The sequence below is a fragment of the Eublepharis macularius genome, chromosome 14 (genome assembly GCF_028583425.1).
Source record: "Eublepharis macularius isolate TG4126 chromosome 14, MPM_Emac_v1.0, whole genome shotgun sequence".
Taxonomy (NCBI): Eukaryota; Metazoa; Chordata; class Lepidosauria; order Squamata; family Eublepharidae; genus Eublepharis; species Eublepharis macularius.
The window spans coordinates 55,841,585-55,863,980 of NC_072803.1; the positions used below are offsets into that span (position 1 = coordinate 55,841,585).

Below are 22,396 nucleotides of genomic sequence, written 5' to 3' on the forward strand. Positions count from 1 at the left end.
GGAAGCCATAAAAAACTTTTGCCATGTCCTAACAGAGATGGCTCTCAGCTTTGGAAATTTCATTTCCCAGGCCCCCATTTTATCCTCACAACAATCTCTTGGATGGGTGGAAATAGCCCAAATAGTGGGCAGCAGAGGGGGCATTTGAACATCGACTTCCAGTTCCTAGTAGAACATCATACTGGATATCTAGCATAGGGAGCAAGCTGCAAGTCAGGCCTGTTTGAATCTTGTCTCTGTCAAGAAATCACTAGGTACCCTTATCTGCTCTTTCAAACACAAACCACTCTCTCAGTACTGGCCTACCTTACAGGGCTGTTTTAAGGACAACAAAAAGATGATCTGTGAAGTGCTGTGAATATTCCTAAGTGCTATACGAATACCAAGTGCTAGCAGGAAAATCTGAGACAGCTATAAAAAAGGAAAACAAATAATGAATATTTCAGAGACTTTTTTTTAAAAAACAGGAGCAAAGTGCTAGAAACTGCAAAGTCCATCGGCATGGTACTAAAACATTGACTGTGCTCATACCCAAGCTTCTACTGTGCAGCTTATCTTCTACAGTTCTTTTCGGAACTGATTTGTTTCCCCTCCTCCCCATCCCCACCAATTTTTAATCTCTGTTGATGAACTGGAGACATACTTCGAGTCCAGTTAAAGACCAACATTTTCCAGGGTATAAGCTTCGTTAGATACCATGGAGATATACTGGCTGTGGCTACTGGGATCTGGCCTGCCAACCACCAGTTAAAACTCCACTCTGGGAGCCAGAATCATCTTTGATATAGTCTGTCCTATAGAGATACGTATGTTTCCATTTCTTGTGTCTAAACTGGTTTGCGCCAACAAGGAGGAAATGGGCTTGCAAACACTTTCTAAGCTACGTTTCTTCTTGGTATTTTAACCATTAATAAGCTTTGTTACCTTGGAGGAAGTATAGTTAACCATCTGCTGCCTGTCCTTCAGGACTGTCCCAGTTTTAGTTGACTTGTGGCTCTGTAGGCACAGAGTTTTCGCCTGGTTTTAATTATGAGGTCGGGCCAAATGCGCCCTTAAAAACTTCATAATGGTGTAAAGGACACGTTGTACCAGACGTCATTTTGTAGAAAAAGAGTGGCAGGAACTCATTAGCATATTTCATTAGCATATGTCACACCCCTTGATATCACCAGAAGTGTGTCATTAGCATAATTGATCTGCATATGCCACACCCCAACATCACTTATCCAGGCTGTTTTGGACCCAATCCTGGCCATTCAGGGTCAAAATTGGGCCCAAAATGGCAAAAGGGGGCTAAAAATGGCCGAAAGGGGGCCCAAAATGGTCAGGATCGGGCTGCTGCTGAGTGGGAGAGTGATCCACCACCCATCAGAGGCCCAATCCGGGCTGTTTTGGGACCAATCCTGGCTGTTTGGGGCCTGATCCCAGCTGTTTGGGCCCCAATCCGGGTCAAAACAGGCCCAAAATAGCCGGAAATGGCCATTTGGGGCCCATTTGGGCCCATATCGGGGCCGAAACGGGCAGGACTGGGTCGGTGCCTGGCAGGGGAGGGTTCCCCTGCCCAGCTCCAACCCAATCCAGGCCATTTTGGATCTGATCCGGGCTGTTTCGGCCCCAATCCAGGCTGAAAGGGGACCAAAATGGCCAAAAATCAGTTGGGCAGGGCCACCTGGCACATGACCTCTTGGGAGAACTGCCGGAACTGTGTTCCGGCGCGTTCCCGCTCAAAATGAGCCCTGAGTTGTACTATGGGTGATTCCCCCTCCCCTCACACACAAGGTACCATATGCGGCAGCTCTCCCGGAAATGGGGCAGAGAAAGTTCTTTCCTCAACACCTGATATTCTTTTAACAGGACATGACAGGGACTGGACCTGGGGCCTTGTGCATGCAAAGGAGGTGCTTCACCAATAAAGACACCTCCTTTTCCAGACACTTCAAAAGCTTGGGGGGGGGGGGGGTCAGTGTCATAGTGGATGATTTGAGATGCTTAAAGCAGAGGACTTTCAAGACATGTAAGTTATAAGCTGGTGTAGCACAGTTGTTAAGCATCTGGGCTGCAATGCAGCACCCTGCTAGTTCGAATCCCATGACCATCATGAGCTCAGCTGGTGGCCTTGGGTAAGCCACTCCTCTCAGCCCCAGCTCCCCAGCTGTATCGTGGGGATAATAACAACACTGACTTTGTTCACAGCTTTGGGTAGGCACTAATCTGTCCAGTATACAAATGAACTGTTATGTTATTATTAGGGCCTGCTTGGTAATTCCTTCTCAACCTATAAAAAACGAGCCTGTTTAAGAAAGGCCTAGTTCTTTTTTATAGTTATTTTCTCTCTTCTTGAATCCTTCTACAAAATATGTTTCGTTCTAAAGATTACGTGATGACATGCACATTTTGCACAAAAGGATGTCTGGGGACCAGACAAGGAAGGAGAACTCAAGACCTGGGTTGGAAAAGATTTAGTTGTCTCAGGCCTTAAAGCAGTTTTCCTCCTCCGTCGGAATTTATTTCAGAAGGTTAACAACTCCTCATGGAAGCGGGGGTTGGTTAATAATCCCTGCTAGCAGACTGAGTTAATGAAAGGACTTCAGCTCAACCTGCACTCCCATACAAATGCACCTCCACATTATAAAGGCAGTGAGAAGTTCCCCCATACTTGTGGACTATACCAATCATGCCACCATGAAAACAGGAACTTTCTAGTCCAGGTGGAATGGAACACACCATAAGGGCAGTCGTGTAGTACTGCAGCTGTCTACAGGTCTGAAATGCTGAGAACAAGGAGCATTTCAGGTTCCAAATGCAAACCTAATACCAAAGATGCAATGAATATTCTCCCCTCCTTGCTGTTCTCAGCCTGTAGCTATGGACCTGGAACTCCAGAGCAGACAATTCATGTCTAACTTAAGCGTGCCGTCCTCAACCTCTGTACATCTTCAATATTTCTGACAGATCTCATTTCAAGGTTGCATTCTGGGGAATCCCTTCACTTGTGTAGGGGATCCTCAGCAGCAGAAAAACACTCAAATCCTGTCCTGGCAGGGGCCTTCTATGTTCCTGATAATGCTTCTCGGCATCCTTTTCATATCTGCATTTTGTGTAAGCATCCATTTTCCAAGAATCATGTCTGGTTGCCAAGCATTCACCAATGCCTCCAAGGTAAACTCATCTGTAGTAAGGAGAAGTGGGGCAATGAGGATAAGTATGATTCAAAAAAGCAAGGGAAATAACTGGTTTAAAGCCAAAAAGTAATTCATATCGTCAGAAGAGGAAAAACGAGCAACGAACCATTGCTGGAGACCCAGCTCCAGCCATATTGCTATCTAAATTTACAACTCTTTTAAACAATACTTGCTTTTTCGTTGGTTTGGTTTTGCTTTTGTTTTTTCACAATGCCGTGAACCACTGTACAGATAAAATCTAAAGGAATAAAATATGACTTGTGATATTTTTGTACAAATAGTTACAAATACGATGTCTAGGAATCTTTTCTTACATTCGGTATACATACTGCTTCTGCTTAGGATAGGAGACTCACGAGAGCGCTGCCTCTGCAACTTCTCACTTCCTTGAATTCGGTCTAAGTTCATTAAAGCTAACAAAAAAGAGAGATTCTTGTTTTTTAAATAGCATCCTCAACTTGGGAGGAAGGTCGCAGACAAGGAAGAGAGGCTGACATATCTTGTCCGTTTCTCAACAAACAGCCGATTTCTTTTCTGCAACGTGGGAATCAAAGAAGAACTAAAATCCTTGATTGCTGTGGAGTATGCATCGGGGTGCCTTTAGCCATTCTGCGAAATGAATATGACTTCTTGTTTTGTTTTAAATACTAAAATTATCAGGAAATGAAATAAAATATCCAACATCAAGTTCACTATTGTCACCATCCATTTCTCAAAACAGGAGCTTGAAGATTAGGTCTCAGAACGAACATTGCTTTTGACCAAGAATGAACTGACTTCTTGGTATGCCTCCATCATTGTCTCATACAAAAATATATTTAAAAGGACTCCCCCCCCTCTTTTTTTTAAATACAAGTTAAGGTCCATAGTGCCATCTATGGATTTTGATGGGAAATTATGAACCCAATACAATCTTTACCCAAGACTCCTCTAGCATCTCTGCTGCCCAGACCTTATTTGGTGCTAACGACAGAGCTTTGCCATGCCAGCACAGCCGGGCATTTTCTTTGCCCAGAACAGTGGTATCATTGAGTGGTACTTCCCCCCAATGAACACGGTATTAGTTTGAGCCGCTTAGAGGCTTTGAAGTGAATCCTTTTAGTTCTGCTTTTGTTATGCTTTGTAGTTATGCATGGGAGTTGTTAACGCCAGCTGACCATTGGGTGCCACCTCATTCCCATCGTCCTCCAACAAGCCTGAGACGTCCGCATTGGGAATGCTGTCATGGTAGCTGCTAAAGCTGATATTGTCTTCCTTGAGCTCAATGGTCCAAAACGGGGCATTCAGTTTCCGGTTCTGGTATTCCCGGTACATGTAGACAGCTCCCACAAAGCCCATCAGCAGAACGACCAAAATTATGATGACTGTAAGAATGATAATGTTGAACTGAGTCCAGGAAACATCAGCTAAAGTCGAGGTGCTGTTGTCAGAGGAGCTGATGGGGAAAAGAGGCGGCACCGTTGTCTGGACTGACGTGCTGTTGACAGCTATCGCTGTGAAAGCTGTAGGCCCACTGATGTTGGAAGTTGGAGCGATCAATCCTCTGTCTTCACTAGAAATGCGTTCTACATGTTAAAAAAAAATGACAGGTGGATTTGAGACCAATAGACCTAAGACAGCAATTTCTTCCCAGACTCTTTTCACAACCGCTAACAACAACAGGGAACAGGGAAATGCAAACCCCGAACAAGAATTCCGAAGTGAAATTTGTTTTCTTGGATTTTTATAGCAAATACTTCTGAACTTTGGATATTGGCTTGTTCTGGTACTGCCACTAGTTAATAAAAACTCTCATGAATGACAGCCCCTTAAGTAAAGACCCTTTGCTCACTTGCCCTGCATCATGAAGTTTGTAGTCTTAAGGTGGCATGAAAGCCTTTTTGTGCGTGCATGTTTCACTTGCAGTCCCCTGCATAATGGTTTTCAAGGAAAATTGATCTAGTTTCTGACAACTTTGCATACAGATTTTCTTTTGCATCAAATTTGCTATCTGGGGACATCTCTGTGGCCTGCAGAGATTTTGCTTGTTTTCATCAACAGTAATTGGGGAAAGGCAAATTACTATAAACAACTAAAGCTTTAGTTGGTCATACTGATCAGTGAAAACTTACAGCCCTACCTACACCTGATGATGGCAATGAATTGCATCAGCGAATACACCATAGTATTGCCAACCAAGCAACAGCTAGTGTGGGGGCCACAGTCAGCACACGCTGTTAAACGTTGGGATGTATGCACCATTCTAAACAATTTTTTGCAAACAGTGGGACTCATGTGGTTTGGATAATAAAGTAGATCCCTTCACATTCCAAACTTTTCTAGGGCATGTATCACGTTAGTGTGAAACCAACAATACAGGAAGAACTACTGAGTTATACCAAAGGACCAAGCTCAGAGACAGAGTTTAACCTTCTGTCCTACACTTTTTCCAATCTAATGTTTGTCCAAGCTTTGATTAACCATTGCAGGCAGATAAATAGACAAATGTGGTACAAATTTTCTTTTCTCCTATCTGGGGCTAATAGTAGCTTTGCAAGGGTACCAATCTAACCACAAAAGCACCCTAGGAGAAAAGCTTAAACAGCTGTACTGATGAAAGTGGGTTTGTCCTCCCCCGACCCAACTGCTTTTACTAGAAACATACAGGTCTTCCTTATCCCACCGTTTTTGTTCTTGTCAAGGATATTATAAATGTGAACCACAACTGCAGGAGACAAAATTACCTCTCTTGGTGCAGTTTCCTCCTTCAGGAGTTTTGATGTAACCTTCCCGACACATTTCGCAGTGAAGCCCAGCTGTGTGATAAAGGCAGCCGATGCATTCTCCCGTGTCTGGCTTGCAGACTCTTGGTGACCGAGCTGGGTCAACATTCCCATTACACTGGCATTTTATGCAGATGCTGTCAGAGTTATAGTAGCCATTGTCGCACTGGGTGCAGAGGGCACCAGTGTAGCCAGGTTTACACTTGTCACAGGTTGGTGTGCGGTGACCAGACTCTGGAGCAGGAAAAACAAATAAAATCGTCCGTTACATTCATTGATAAAATCAGGCACACTGCCACCATTCACTAAACTGAACATAGGAAGCCGCTTAGGCAGAGTCAAAACGGTATTTATTCATTTAGTCAAAATATTTGTTAATCTTGCACTTTTCAACAAAAGTATTTCTTACACCATCCACTAAAAAAAAAACACACAAAATTCGGCTAAAAATAAGAACCAGCTGCATAAAACAATAAAATCAGCAGTGAGAAAAAAGAAGGGGAGGGGCGGGGGATAAATGAGTAAAAAGAGCAGCGCTCTGATTTAAACCAATAAATAAAACAGTAGGGAAAAAAATAACAAAGATGATATAGGCCTGCTCTCTAGTTTAAAGCCAGCAACAGAAAGGCTTGGGAAAATTAAAACACCTTCACCGGGTACTTAAAAACACAGACGATCAATGCCAGGAAGATTTCTATGGGAAAGAAATTCTAATGTCTTGGCGCCCCCATCCCTTGTTTTCCAAAGCAGGGGCATAAAAGGTAGACCTCGGAAACGCATCTTAACTGTGGGGGCAGGTTTGCATGGGAAAAGACAGTCCTCCAGATACTCTGGCTCCAGCCCGTTTGGGGTCTAGCCAATATTGCGTGTACTGCTCTGACTGCCAGTGGCTCTCCAAGGTCTTAGAAAAGGGTCTTTCCCAGCTCTATTAATGCAAGATCCATTTATGTGAAAAAGCCAGGGGCTGAACCACGCAACTTGCGCATGCAAAGCCCCTGTTTGCTGTGCACCACCATGCTTGCTTTCACACATTCAATGTCGGTCCAAACGTGCGGTGCCAGATTTTTAGGGTGTCACTCCCAGACAGGAAAGACAAGGCCAGCAAAGCAGGTAGCCATACTGACCACAGAGAGCAGAGGAGCTCCCTGAAGAATCAAGCAAGCTGGCAGCAAATATGGGAGGGTAAGAGTAAGCTGGTATCTACTATGCAAGAGGAAGAGATCACAAATTAGTCCAGGCAGCACAAAACAGAAAGAAGGGGGGCTCGTATACAATACAGGAAAGAATGAGAAAGTGTGCCGAGGGGTGCCACATGCATGAGTTGGAGGGACAAGGGGGCGGGTAACAATGAAGCAAGTTATTATCCCTAGAGTACCTGCAAGGCCTCATTTGCACTAAGATGTGAAACCTGCATGTAGGCTGTACCGTTCAGACTGCAGGCAGGGGCTCACTTGATTCCTGACGCCGAGTTGTTTATGTGAAGGGAAGGAGAACTGTATGAAAGACCACTCAGTTGCAAGAGCTCCTCCTTGCAGACTGAAGGGATGCTGCCCACGCACGGGCGGATGAGCTCAATGAGAACGAGGCCGTGTACCCCAAAAATAAAAATAAGACTATCACCTCCCTCACACTACATGAAAGCAATGCAGGGGAAGGTGGACATGGGAGAGCTCTTAAAACGGAGGACAAGAGTATCCCAAAAGCAAAAACAGTTCCAAAGGGCGTGGGGGAAGGGGGAGAAGAATAGACAGCTCTGTGGAAGCAGGAGAATAAAGACATTTGAAAGTTGATAGAAGAAATGCAAACAGGAAACCAGAAGAAAGAGGGAGCCCATGAAGAGAGCAGAAAGTAGAGTAGCACCCACAAAACCATGAGCGGAACAGATTCTGCTAGGAAGAGACACGCTGTCTGGTCTCAGATGCAGAGGAGTTAGCCGTGTTAGTCTGTAGAAGCAAAATCAAAAAGAGTCCAGTAGCACCTTTAAGACTAACCAATTTTATTGTAGCATAAGCTTGATTCTCGAAAGCTTATGCTACAATAAAATTGGTTAGTCTTAAAGGTGCTACTGGACTCTTTTTGATTTTGTCTGGTCTCAGTGGCTGCGTATCCTACCTTCGAATTCCCCCCTTCCCCAAAGAACTCCCAAAGTGGATGGCATTAACTACAATCAACCACCACAAGCACATTCAATAATGAAAGACCTACAGTACAACACATTCAAAATCATCAGTCCCAGCCGTATCGATGGAATAGCACCACAAAACCAAAAACGTCTTAATCTTAGCATGAGCCACTATACAGTCAGTTGTTTTCAGAACAAACACATCACCAGATTATGCCCACTGCGCCTGCAGGGAGTTCTAACTCGGGGGAAACAGCTGAGAAAGCTGTTTCATGAATTCCCGCCAGCCTTACGTCAGACAACAAGGATTCCCTTGCGAGGCCCCTCTGGGTAGGTCCATATGGGGAGAGAGGGTCTTTCAGATACATCGAACCCAAGCTGCGTAAGGCTTTCAGGTTGAACTCTAGTGCTTTGAATTGGGGTTAGAAAGAAACTAGAGGCTGGTACTGTGGATAAAGCACTGCGGTTTATGCATTCTGGCAATCCCATTAAAATTCCACCCACCGCATTTTGCACCACTTTAAGTTTCTGGACCAACTTCCCAAATTTGGGTATTGCTGTTTGAAGCTGTCAGTGGATTTAATCTTTGACCTTTCCCATCCCTTCTATGGGGTCTATTTGTGCTGCTGGCATCACACAACACCCCACGTGGGTCAAGAAAGCTGGCTAAGCACAACAGGAAGATCAAATGTGTTTTTTCTAGGGTTGCCAGGCCCCCTTGCCCTCTGGGCAGGAGGCAGTGGAGACCTGGCACTTACCTTTTAAGATTTTTTCATATGTGCACGTGCTCCCGGGCTGCGCAATGATGTCACTTCTGGGATCATCGCGCAGGCCACGTGCCACCCCTGAGAGTGCTCCCATATTCTGCAGCAAGCCGTTTGTGGTTGAATTGGGCCCATTTGGGGCCAAAACTGGCCTGCCGCGGAGCACAGGAGAGCTGCTGGGGCGGCGAGACAGGCCCTGAAGTGCTCCTGTGCTTCACAGTGGGCCGAATTCTGCCTGAAACGGGCCTGATTCAGCCCACTGCAGTGCACAAGAGCGCTGCCAGGAGGGCCCTGGAGAGTTCCTGTGCTTCACAGCAGGCCAATTTAGGTTCCAAACAGGCCCAGACCAGCCCACTGCGGTGCACAGGAGCACATTGCACCACCTGAGAGTGTGCCCCAGGAGACATGTTCCCCCGCCTTTCCCCCTGCCGGCCAGTTAAACTGGGGCAGGGGGTGAAGGGTGGGAGCAGGGGATTCCCCCACCCCCAGCGGGGGGCTGGCAACCCTAGTTTGTACTCACAATCCAGCAAAGCTTTGGTGTGTTAAATGCCCGCTAGCAGAATTTTTCTTGGTCAAAAATAAATTTTTAAAGAACAGCCTTACTTATTCGACAGCTACCAGTAGAAAATACCATGGAGCAAGGGCACTGGAGACACTCGTGGTGATGTGAGATGTTTCGGTAGGACTGGTCTTTACATTTTTCACAATAAGCGCCTTCCGTGTTCCCCTGACAGTCCAGACAAGTGCCTGCAAAACAAAACCATAAATGCAGAAATGTATAGCCTCTAGTGGAATAAAGATGCTTCTGTTTAGATTGCGAATGTGGTAACGTCTCCCCCTCACCAAATCCAGAGACAAGGAAGGGGGGCAATTGCTTCCCAAGCAGGTAGCCAAACACAGTTGTTTCCATTAGGTTAAGATCCAAAGGAGTTTACTGAAAATTTAAATCTGAGGTAAAACATCATAGCAACAGAATACGAAAGCATCATCTGATAAAGTTAAGGGGGAAATCCATAAATCAAGACTCGAAAACATTTGGTAAATAAAATGCACTGACCCTGATAGGCACCCACTTAACCTCTGCAGGGGGAAGTTCCTGAAGCCAGGCTTCGGCTGAGCCTCTCAACATACAGGCAGACGTGAGAAGACAAAGCGCCGCATCAAGGCCCCCAAGCCATGTATAGGTCAAAAACAGTACTTCCGTTGCACTCCGAAATCCAGAGGTTTTTTTCAGGGGTGTGCACCAGTGTGAAGTACCAGCACCTCTTGTGCATTTGGGACTTGGGCTGAGGGGGGAGAACATTATGATTACCAGCGCCTCTTCCCGTTTTAGAAAAAAAGTACTGCACAAACCCATGAAGCTGTTTCAACCCTGGTAGGATAACCACCAGGGCTTTTATTTCTGGGAAAAGAGGTGGTAGTACTCAGTGGGTTGCCAGCACAGGGGGCAACTCTTGGCGGGAGGTGGTGCCCCTGGTACCACATGTGTGTGCATGCTCCCAGGGCCAATGACATCACTTTGGGTCAGCTGGAACAAGGAGGGTGTTTTTATAAGTTTAAATCGCCCTCGGCAAAAATGGTCACATGGCCGGTGGCCCTGCCCCCTGATCTCCAGACAGAAGGGATCTCCGCCAGTGGCGCGGAGGGCGATCTCAACTCTCCTCTGTCTGGAGATCAGGGGGTGGGGCCACCAGCCACGTGACCATTTTCAAGAGGTTCCAGAACTCCGTTCCACCACGTTCCAGCTGAAAAAAAGCCCTGATAACCATGTTAATGTTAATGAACAGGCCATCCATTTCCTATGCCGTCTATCCTAGCCTAATAAATTCTCAGCAGACAAAGGAAAACTGGGCCTGGGGCGGGCGAGGGGGGCAGGGCGTGTGTCAGGGAAGAAAGGAGAGAAGCAAAGCACATTTGGAAGGAGCAAGTCAAGATGACCTGAAGTGTATGATTGCAGAAGCTGGAGCCCCTTTGATAGCAGGAGTAAAAAGAGAGGAGGTGCCAGAAGGCAGGACTAATCAGTGGGAGACCCACAAGGGATTGACCAACAAAGACAGGAGAAGAAAGACACAACTAGCCACAGCACAGCAGAATTTGGTGAGGGCAGAACTAGCCGGTTTAACAATCTGTACTAGTAGCGGGGATCTGTTCCCCCTTAGAGATGAATCTAGGTGTAATGACCAAATTGATAAAACTAATAGAGGGGTTTTTAGGAAGCCCCCTCACTCAAAGAAAGACACCTAAATACAGGGTGACCACAGAATGGCCACCTCAAGCACTCATATGTAAGCCAGAAGTCTTAAGGGCAGAGCCTTGAGTTAACATATATGATACATAAAAAACTAGGGTTGTCAGAAATATTCACTCTCGTTCAAAGTAGATGAGATTGCACATCTACTTTGCAAGAAGATGCAGTAGGTTCAAGAATATTTTTCATTTTTTTGGCAGGGTTAAAAAAAAAAGCTAGTGAGCAGATGTGCAATCTCATACGCCCCTACCCGCCTCGCTTGATTTCAGATCACAACACAGATGCTTCCTGATGGGAAAGGTGACTATACAAAGCTTTCTTATAGCAAGACCACTGGCTGTTCCATCAAGACTGAGCTTCCCAACTTGATCGAGCAGATGCTTGATTCCGCACACGTTGGATAACGCACTTCCAATCCTCTTTATAGATCATTTGGAACGGATTTTTTCATGTGCGGAACAAAAAATCCACCTCAAACAATTGATAAAGTGCATTGAAAGTGCATTATCCAACGTGTGCGGAAAAGACATCGAGGGGCTTCTTTCCCTGCTCTCCGAGGTTATTTTAAGTGGGGGACTGAACCTAGAACCTCCTGCATGCAAAAAAAAAAAAAGCCTGCTTATCATATTGATTATCCCACTATTATTTTACAAGAGGAAAAATTCAAGGCAAGTAACCAAAGAAACACCGAACTCAAAAGGGTGGAAGCAAGCCCAGAGGATGGAGCTGGCTTTCCTTTTCCCCTTCTCTGCAGAGTGTGGCTGCTTGCTGAAGGAGGGCTGGTGGCAGCTACAGAGGCTGACACACACACACACACACACACACACACACACCCAAGCTGCAGAATGGCTGGTCACAAATGGAGTCCAAGATACTACTCTACTACTAAGCTGTGGTCCTTTTGCAAGAATGTGTCTTCAGATTATGGCATGCACTCATCCTCCTAAGGGATTTTCATCAGTTAGGCTTGTGCTTCCGGGAGTAGGGGGGGGGGGGGAGAGATGATGCCATTAAGCCGCTCGTCCTCGTGCTTCCGACTGCCACCTTTTTAGAAGTATATATCCACACACACGGACAAGGATGATTTGTATCTGCACAGAGATTTCAATGATTGCATGTGTATCCAAAATCACCATGCTGGGAAGCAGAAATCACTGAAAGAGAAGTTTCCGTTTACATATCCCCAGGGTCAAAAAATATATATTAATAATGCTCCAGGCAGCCATTAGAGGGCACCCAAAACACATCTATTAAACAGTTTTCCTAATACAAAGCATAAGCAAATAAATATATACATTGCCTCTTTATTTTTCCGTGTACACGTATCAGCAGTAGTGAAAGAATCAACATGTACAGGCAGGGCATACTTGCTGTCAATGTTACGGGATGCATTTGTCTCTCTGCAGAAAGGTCTTTGAAACATGTCATGGCTGTTAACAAATTTTTAGGCACTCAATTGGTTTTGTATCAAGTCCCCAGTAGCGACACGTACAGATCTCTATAAGTGAATCAAAGCATTTTTTAAATGCTTATGGATTTAGTAAGGGTCAGTTCACAATATGCTTTGATCACCTCCTGACTAATAAAATAATAACAGCCCACAGAGACTCACAGGAGAGGGGAAATGCCTTATCGTTCCATTGCTTCCCCACCGCCCAACCTTCAAATCCCACTTCCTCCTTCCCTCCACTGCTCCTTTAAATTTTTTTAAACACCCCCCATTTTTTTTAACTTTTGTGATTTTTCTGCAAAGCTCTGGCCTTCCACAACTTTACAGATGCACCTCCCCTTTCTGAACCTGGCCCACGGGAGCCAAGTTCAGAATTAGATATACAACCCTTCGTATTGGCATAGCACCTTCAAGTGTTCAAGGGGATTCTCATACTTTATTTCATTCATTTTTATTTCACTTCATTTATACCCCACCTTTCTCCCCAACGGGGATCCAAAGTGGCTTACACTGTTCTCCTCTCCTCCCTATTATCCTCACAACAACCCTGTGAGGAAGGTTAGGCCGAGAGTGTATTACTAGCCCAAGGTCACCTAGTGAGCATCCATGGGGATTCAAACCGGGTTCTCCAGATCCTAGTCCAACATTCTAGCCTCTACCCCAGACTGGCTCCATACACCATGGGGAAAGATTCCTTACATCGGTCCTGCACTGTTATCCTTTTGTTGCAAATGGGGGTGGGGAGATCTAACAGAGAATGTCTTGTTTCAGGCCTCTTTGCATGTTCATTCAGAAGCAAGATTCAGACTGGGGACTTCTTGCTTTATAATCCAGTCTGTTAGCCATTATTCTTCTCCGGCTCTCATGAGGCCTACAGAACCAGCCAGAAAATGGAGGTGCTTTATCAAACGGTATATAACCTAAATATTATATTCCGGTTAGCTTTGATCAGTAGCTGGTACAGTGAAGTCGCAAAGAAAGTGAGCTCTGGTCTAAGAGACTGCTGGTTCAAGTCTCATCTCAGCCACAAACTTGCCAAAATAGCAAAGAGTCCTGTAGCACCTTTAAGACTAACCAACTTTATTGCAGCATAAGCTTTTGAGAACCACAGCTCTCTTCGTCAGATGTACGGAGAAGAGAGCTGTAGTTCTTGAAAGCTTATGCTAGAATAAAGTTGGTTAGTCTTAAAAGTGCTACTGGACTCTACTATTTTGCAACTACAGACTAATACAGCAAACTCCTCTGGATCTACAAAGTCATCTTTCAGATAAATCACTTTTTACTATTCTTACTTACCAGGGACAGTCCCCTTTTTACAGTAAGGGTCACCCGTAAAACATTTTGTCTTTTAAGGTGATACTTGGGTGCCTTTATTGAATTAGTTTGGGTGCCTTTATTGAATGCACAATATTTATGCATTCCTTTGATATATTTCTATCGCATTTCACCAAGATTAGCACCCAAAGTGTAATACAACTAAAATTTATTACTTTTTCTTCGACAGTTTTTAAATTTAAAAATATATTTTGTACATCAAAATCTAAACTTAATTTACAACTGAGCATATTCAGAAATTCACGATATTATTTAAATAATAACAACAGAAACAGAGGAAAGATCAAAACAGAGGGAAAAAAGAACAAGAAAAAAGGAGGAAAGGGGAGGAGAAGAAAAGGGGGAATGAAACCAATACTGAAAAGAATGAAAGGGGGGGGGAACCTACCAGCGCTGAGGGGGGGAATTAAAACCAGTTGCCAAGACGCAGGGTTCCATGTTTGTTTCAGAAGCCCTGCAGGGATTTGCTAGAATACCACGAGGATGGGGTTGTCAGCTGATCGTAAGGATACAGTGGGGACATTCCAGATGTTACCCCTCTACTCTCACCCCCAACCTCCAGCTGTGGGTGGCGTTGATAGCTTACTCCTCTTGTATTTCTTCCTGATAAAAGGCTGAGTGGCTGGTGTAGTGGAAATCGCGGAAGAGGGGTGTATTCCGAGGAGATAGTGGTCCCACAGTCCGTCCATCTTGCCAAAAGAGCCATCTTTGGCCTGTATATGCCTTCTAAGATGTGCCTTGCGCTGATTCTTGCTGATGTAAGCTCTTGCCAACTCGTGCTGATTCTTGGAGGGAGGTGTCCATTAGGCACCTGGATTAAGAGTATGGGTAACCTCTTAATAAAGGGAGGACCAGGCAATCAGGCCTTGGATGGGTGCCAGGAGCTGGCCTTATCAGTTAAGCTGAGATCCTCAAGGCCGGCTTGACACTGAAAGCATTCCTCGGCCTTGGTCCTCTGATTGATCATCGCTCCCTTTAATCAGGCTTTGTTAGGGAGGGTGACAGGGCCAGGTGAGCCCATGGACACTTTCATGTATATAAATCTGAAACAGAGCCAGCAAGAATCAGAGCCTCGGCACGGACTTGGCTGCAGAGACTGCTGTGCAGTACCGGGCCTACGGAGTTCGCTCTTTGCTGACCGGGGCTCCCAGCAATTGGACAGAGCACAGGGCATAGGGGATATCCTTTCTTTCCTCTTGCTATTCTTTCTAGTATATGGGTGGTTTGTCTTGTACTTTGTTTATTACTTCACTGAGCACTGATTTCCTTTGCATTATTTTTGTAGTGTATGTAATACTTTCTTTCTTCCCTCAACATCTGTGTGCTTATTGCATCCAAATCCTAAAAAGAAGCACCTGCCCTTTGGCAGAAAAGCTGGATGTCCAATCCAAAGTAAATTACTTGGACGGCATAGATAATTATGCTCTGGAGAGCCCCAATAGCTGACAACTATAGCAGGACAGATCACTATCGTTGTTAGCTCCCTCTCCAGGTCTATACACAGGACATCTAAAGATGCGTTTTTAACTCTAGCGGTCATGAAGTTATGAGCAAGGACACTAAATCCCTGGGTTTTTTCATCCTACCATAAAACTCCAATACAGATAAGATTCTCTTCTTCAGAAATCAGGACACGCGGCTGCAGAATAAATGAGCAGCAGGCACAGAAGAGCGATCAGAGGTGTGTGATAAGGTGTGGAGTGGGAATCTCAGACAGCAATCCTCCAAGGGAAAGGAGGGATGCTGCGTGCACTGCTTTCACTGGGGATGAAATCCTGGCACAGGCTTTTGCTGCCTGTTCTTTATTCTCAAGCAGCCCTGCCGGCTTCTCAGACAAGATTTCAACATTTTCTCAAAGAGACACACCGCTGGCCCTCTGCTTTACCTGTCTCGCGATTGCAGTTCTTGGAATGGTTATTGCACCGACACAGTTCGCAAGTGGTTCTGTTGAACTTGGAATACCCTGCTTGACATTCGGCACATTTTGGACCCGTTGCTCCAGCTTTACACAGACATCTTCCAGAGCTGCATGAGGAGAGGGAGAAAAGATGGAAAGATGAATTGTGAACACATTCGCCTCTCTGGAGCGGTGTTATTAGAATGAGGGGAAACACTGCAGGAAGGGGTGAACGTAGGCAGCGCAAGGTAATTTTGCCTTCCCAAGAACACACAACACAGTCTAATACTGAGTTAGATCACTGTCCCATCTAACCCATTATTGTCTACTCTGATCAGAACTGGCTCTCCAAGATCTCCAGGAAGAGGTCTTTGTCCTGCTATGGAATATTCCAACTGGTGTTAGATCCTGGTACTTACTCTACCATTGTGCTATAGGCCCTCCCCAAATGCAAGGTCTAATTGGCATAGCCCAGGATTCCACATGGTGTTGTAGGGGATCCAGGGATGGAGTTCCCTGCTTGCATGCACTACATGCCATACATAAACACATGAAGCAGATGTATCCTTCATCAGACCATTCCGATTTCAAGGCCAGCACTGTCTGCTCTGACTGCCAGCAGATTTTTCGGGTCTTTCACATCACCTACGATCCAAGCTTTTTATCTGGGGATGCTGGAGACCAAACCTGGGACCTTCTGTAGGCAAAGCAGATGCAAAGCAGCAGAACTCTGATTTGCTTAAGCAAATGTACTTCTACCAGTTATTAGATCAAATCTAGGGAGAAGTTCAACAAAGGCAGCGTCAAGATTCTGATCACTACATACAGCATATTTGTCTATGACATTTAATCGATTGTTTAGAATGATCAATTAAAGCCCCCTTGGTTAAAAATAGTGCCCCCCTCCATCAGATACAAGTCAAAGGAATTTATGGATTGTGTAAATACTTCCCTAAGTGACAGTATCAACTGTTTACTGATATCTGTTGAGCTACAGTTTTTTACCTGTATGATAAATCTTCCAATACTACCTGAGAAGAGATATCTCCCTTTTTCTCACCCACAGGAGAGAATGGCTCTTCTAGGATGAAACAAAAAAAACCTTGTGGCATCTTAAAGACTAATGGATTGATTGTGCTCTAATTCAACATCAGATGCGCTCTGTAAAAGTTTGTGTTTTGTTGCTACAAGATTCCTTTTTGGGTTTCTGGAACAGACTAACATGGAGTTTCTCTGGAATCCTTCTATGATGCCTGCTGCAACATCTGTATGCATTATCTAAATACAAAGAGTGTTTTGTTTATTCAAGACTATTGTTTAATATTCATATGTATGCAGAGGCTGTCCCTTAAAGATGACAACTTGGGAGCTTCAGCTGGTACGAAACCCAGCTGTTTGTTTGTTAATGGGTGCAAGCTAGTGGAAGCATAGGGCACCAATGCTAGGACAACTTGGCTGGTATGAGCCCCTGCATCTTTATAGGTCTGTCCAACTGTTCCTTATGATATACTATAGCATCAGAACTAGATCAAGTCAGGCATTCTTTGAAAACACTCACAGGAGCAAAATGATACCAAACAGGAAAAATGTAGAATTGCTATGTAAACGTTCAATTATATTCAATTAACCCTTACGTTCAATAAGATTATTCTTTTTTAAAAAAATATTTAAATATACCTCCTTTTTGACTACACAGATGCACTTTTTACACAGAACATTTTATTGTTTTTCCAGCCATAAGTGACCCCCCCCCCCCAAGCAGCCACTGAAGTCAATGAGATTTAAACTTTAAGCTTTGTGATGCAGTTCCCTGCATTTTAACACTTAATTCTCACCAGATTGCACCTCTTGCTTTTAAACTTCCCAGCCAAAATATAGCAGGAAAGGAAGTGATTAACTTTTTAAAAGGGGGATTGGGTGCTGGAAAGTTCTAACTTAATGGCTCGCTGGCAGGATGTCCAACTGGATGCAGATGGCTCGAAGCCATGGCCTGTGTGTATGCAAGAATTAAATCTTTCAGCAAAAGGGGTTGTTGGGGTTTTTTTGCCTCTGGTCAATGCATCTATAGAATAAAGCTCTTTACAACATCCTCTTTCATAGCTTCCATATAGCCAAGACTGAACACTCTTCCAAGAAAAGGTCAACCATCTAAATGTGCGTAAACCACACATGCACCCTGTTAAAAGGGTGATTATGTCTCTTTTAAAAAACGTCGAAAAGAAAAAAGCTGACAGTTTCACAGTCGTAGACTGAGCTGCTCTTTGACAAGCGTGAGCCAGCAATTGCCTTCCATTTTTTAAAAATATTACCCCCCACCCCTTCCCCAATTGTATATATTTGCTATTATTAAAGGCTCCCTATGCCTGCTTCTTCTTGAACACTCAAAGTCTACCTTGCATCCTGCCAGTCCCTATCCATGCCTTCAATTGCCAAAAAATTCCTTGTCCTGATCTCAGGGACAAATGGTGGGATAAGCTTGTGCAAGGGAGAAGTTCTGTAGACTGCTATGAAGGCAAATGTGGCTCTACACGGAATAAAAGTATTTTTTTAAAAAAAAGTAGTTATTTATTATGGCACTTTAAAAAATAAAAAAATCCTTAAGTCAAGATATACTGGAGGGGTAGTTGGGATGTTAGAATACCCAGTATTTGAAAAAGAATGCCAGGCAAAAGTTTTGCCTAAATGGCTTCTTAGAGATGCTTTACAGAAAGGGAAATGATAGAGATGATAGTTTGATGTATTTATTATTTATACTCCGCCTTTCTCTCTCAGACTCAAGATGGATTACACAGTGCAATTCAATACGATGAGCAGCTAGGACAACTGATCAAGACAACGGAGTACACATCGCAGAAATTTGAAAACAAGAAAAAATCTGATACAGAGCGGAAACAAGGCTGAAACAAACATAAGCAATTTGATATCGTATATTAAACTATGTTGAAACAACCCAGTAGAGAGTCCAGTAGCACCTTTAAGACTAACCAACTTTATTGTAGCATAAGCTTTTGAGGACCACAGCTCTCTTCGTCAGATAGTCTTAAAGGTGCTACTGGACTCTACTATTTTGCAACTACAGACTAACATGGCTAACTCCTCTGGAAACAACCCAGCAGGAACATACTTACAGTAGCAGACAGTGTACAGTAGTACAGGCTACAATCCCTATCCCTTCATCAAAGCATCTCCTTGAACCGTTTCCATTCAGCACTGCCATATTAGCTGTATAAGAAAGCCCTACTGAATAATTCAGTTCTGTACAGTTTGCAGAAAGCTAGAAGAGTGGGAGCTGTCCTTCTGACCTCTTCAAGGAGGCCATTCTATGGGTGGAGCCACTACAGATAATGCACATATATGGGAAGCTGCCAGTTTTGCCTATGTCCAGGCTGGCACCTGCGGAAGGCCCTGTTAAGCAAAGCTGCTATGGCAGAGCATAGAGAAAGAGGCAGTCCCATAGATTTGAGGGACCACTGCCATGAAAGATTCTGCATGTTACATCCAAAACCTTGAACTGAGCCTGGTAACCGATGCATTGCCAATGGAGTGGCTGCAGAATGGGATCAAGCTTCAGCAATCTCCAAGCTGATTTTGAAGGGAGACCAATGTTCAGTGCATTAATGTAATCAACTCTCAATATTACCATGCCATGGATCCAGGTGGCCAGATCAGCCGTGTCAAGGTATGGGACCATCTTCCAGGCTAGACTAAATTTAAAGAAGGCACTTTTTGCAGCTGCATTAACTTGCTTTTCTAGCAGCAGTTCTAATTCTTGTATAACCCCGTGCCTCTTCACCAAGTCTGCAAGAGTCAACTGAACTCCATCAAAAGTAGGGAACCCAATACCTTCAATGTCGCTGTCTTCCCAACTAGCACTGCATTCATCTTGTCTGGGTTCGGTTTCAATTTGTTTGCTTTCAGCCAACTGACCACAACTGTCAAGTTAAAACCCCTACTAAATCACCAGGGGGATTTGGATATACACAATGGGGTGTCAACCAAATATTGATGACATCCAATTCCATAGCTATGAATGATTTCTCCTAAAGGTTTTATATAAAGGTTGAGTAACATGGGGGACAAGATTGCACCATGTGGAAATCTGCAAGATAACTTCCACCCTGAAGATAGCTTGTTTCCAACACTGACCCTTTCAGTCCCCTCCATGAGAAGCAATTTAAACCAGTCCAAGGCCTATCCCCTGATACCCACTTCTGCCTCCAAATGCCTCAACAGGATAGCATGATCTACTGTATTAAATGCTGCACGTAGATCCAGGAGGAGTAACAAAGAATGAACGTCTACATTCAGATGGCGGTCAACCGCTAAAACCACCAGGCCCATCTCCGTCCTGGTTTGAAGCCGGATTGAAAAGGGTTCACAGCACAAGAGTTATCCTAGAAGACTTGGAGTTGGTCTCCTACTGCGCTCGCAATCACTTTGCCTAGAAAGGGCAGATTAGAGACTAGGCGATAATCGGCCACATTGTTTTTGTCTCTTAGTGTTGTTTGAGTGGCCGCAGGAAGGTGCCCTAAGTTAGTGCCTGATTTATGACAAACATCAAGGTTGCCGGTCATCCAACTGCAAACCATATGCACTAAAGCAAACACACAGGGTGCTCATGTGCATATTTACAACATTGTGGAGACCTTGTGTGCGCCACTTCTTGATAAAGGACTCACAACAACCAGTGACTGGGCTACAGAAACTTTGTGGAAACTTTGACTGTAAAAAGCTGCAAACCTAGATGAACAGTCTACACCAGAGGCATACCTCTGCAATGTGTGAAAAGAACAGAGTGTACACAGAAAAAAGACTTGGCACCCAAGCCGTAGTATTTCAGGAGTCGCTCAGGTGTTCCACCGGAATTGGAAGGAACCAGGTTCCTCCCCTTTGCTCCAAGAGAAAAACTGGCCCATTAGATCCAACTAGACCCCACAGCATGACTGAAGGGTACATGGGGCAGCAGACTGGGTGAAGCTAAGCAAGTGTCTGGTCACTGCCTGTATGGGAAACCTCCAGGGAGTCTAATGGGCACCACCTTGAATTCCTCCATAATGGAAGAAAACTAGGGTGCCAATAACCAAACGAAACTATTCTGAGCTTTAGGGTAAACATACTGGCTGTTATTATAACTGGCAACATTTCATCTCCTATGATTGAATGATTTTATTATTGCGGTCCTTAGACCAGATATACAGGAGAAATACATATTTAAGAAATTTCACAATTTGGATAAAAAGATAAAAATCAGTTTATAATTGATACAATATCTAAGTATCATAAAATGTTCTTAACTAGAGTATCGCCATACAGAATTTGGCTACTTGAGAAGTGATCTTTGGATCTTTGCTAAAAGAAACTCAAGTTTAAGTTTTTTGGAGAGATTCATGTTTTTTCTGAACAACGGGGTGATTAACTCGCTGTGTGCCACCTTCTAATACGAGCATGAGAAAAACATGGGTTCCATGGTCTCTCCACCTCCTTTGACTGGCAAGTACAAAGCCTTTTACTAAAGGGGATATTCTTATATTTGCCTTCAAGTATGGCAGAAGGAACAGCGGAGCATCTGGCTTAAGTGAAGGCCCTTCTGAACGCTTTTACTTCCAAAGACATTAAATAGTTTGCCGGTTCCACAGAGTGTTCATCTCCTATGTTAAAAGATTGCCTATCGCTGGTCATTTCACATTGCAACAGGAATCATTCTGGGCCCATCTCTTTACTATTTTAAACTGTAACGATACGTAAATAAACTGTAATAATAGCCTGTACCCACTAGAAAATCTTTGTTTTCAGTTCTATAATCTTAGTTATTATTGGAGTGTGGGAAGCGGTAACTCTATACATTGAAAGATTGAATAATATGTTCTGGAAAGGTTCATTATTACCTGGCTGTATTGAGAAGGAAAAAGTATCTTTTCCCCCAAAAGGATTTTTAAAACCACTCACTAAGACTTAATGTCTGAAACTGATTTCATTTTTCCCTCCTCCTGGCCTCACAGAACGGTTCAACAAGCCCACAGAGAACTTATTGTACAAGACAATTCCATAGGGAAATATCACCGCCTATATTCACCAAGCTTAAATTGAGCTTTAATGGAAACATCATAACCTATATGTTGATTTTCAGGGCAATTAATCCGGACATTAGGAGGCGGAGAAACCAAGAGGCAGAAATGCCTATTAACAAAATGGTTCAATTTCATCACTTTACTCCCTGGACCCATCTTGGCTATTTGAAACCATCTGAATTTAATAACCCCCTCAATGTTCTAAGGAAGTTTCCCCCCGCCCACCCACCCCCAACATTATGCAATTCCAGCAAAGCTCGTTTTGAGGTGGGGGGCAAGGGGGAGGGAAGAAGGGCAGCTTTATTCCCAGAAAACACTCAGGCATTGTGCATAAAACATTCCTTGCTTTATGCCAGCGAATGGAATCCAGCTGCATGAAGTCAGTCGAAGGAGCTGAAATACTCAAGAACTTTGAAGCGGCGTTTTGTAAAATGTCAAAAGGCAAACGCGTCTGGCCAGCATTACAGCCTCCACCACATCAACCTACCAGCTTGGACCACTCCAGGCTCCTATGTCAAAAGGATAGTTATTATGAAATTGCTCTATGGATTATAGGGTATGTGTTTTA

At 44.2% G+C, this 22,396-nt stretch overlaps 1 protein-coding gene across 1 annotated transcript in view; it reads right to left on the minus strand.

Moving 5' to 3' along the window:
- Window positions 1-2,481: 2,481 nt before the first annotated feature.
- The window catches only part of MEGF9 (multiple EGF like domains 9), a 96,970-nt gene continuing 77,055 nt past the window's right edge, over window positions 2,482-22,396 (minus strand). The window contains exons 3-6 of the mRNA XM_054998588.1: window positions 15,749-15,888; window positions 9,434-9,577; window positions 5,906-6,178; window positions 2,482-4,747 (exon numbers count right to left, since the gene is read on the minus strand). Coding sequence (XP_054854563.1) covers window positions 4,296-4,747; window positions 5,906-6,178; window positions 9,434-9,577; window positions 15,749-15,888 — 1,009 coding nt within the window. The 3' untranslated portion in view covers window positions 2,482-4,295. The remainder of the gene's footprint in view (window positions 4,748-5,905; window positions 6,179-9,433; window positions 9,578-15,748; window positions 15,889-22,396) is intronic.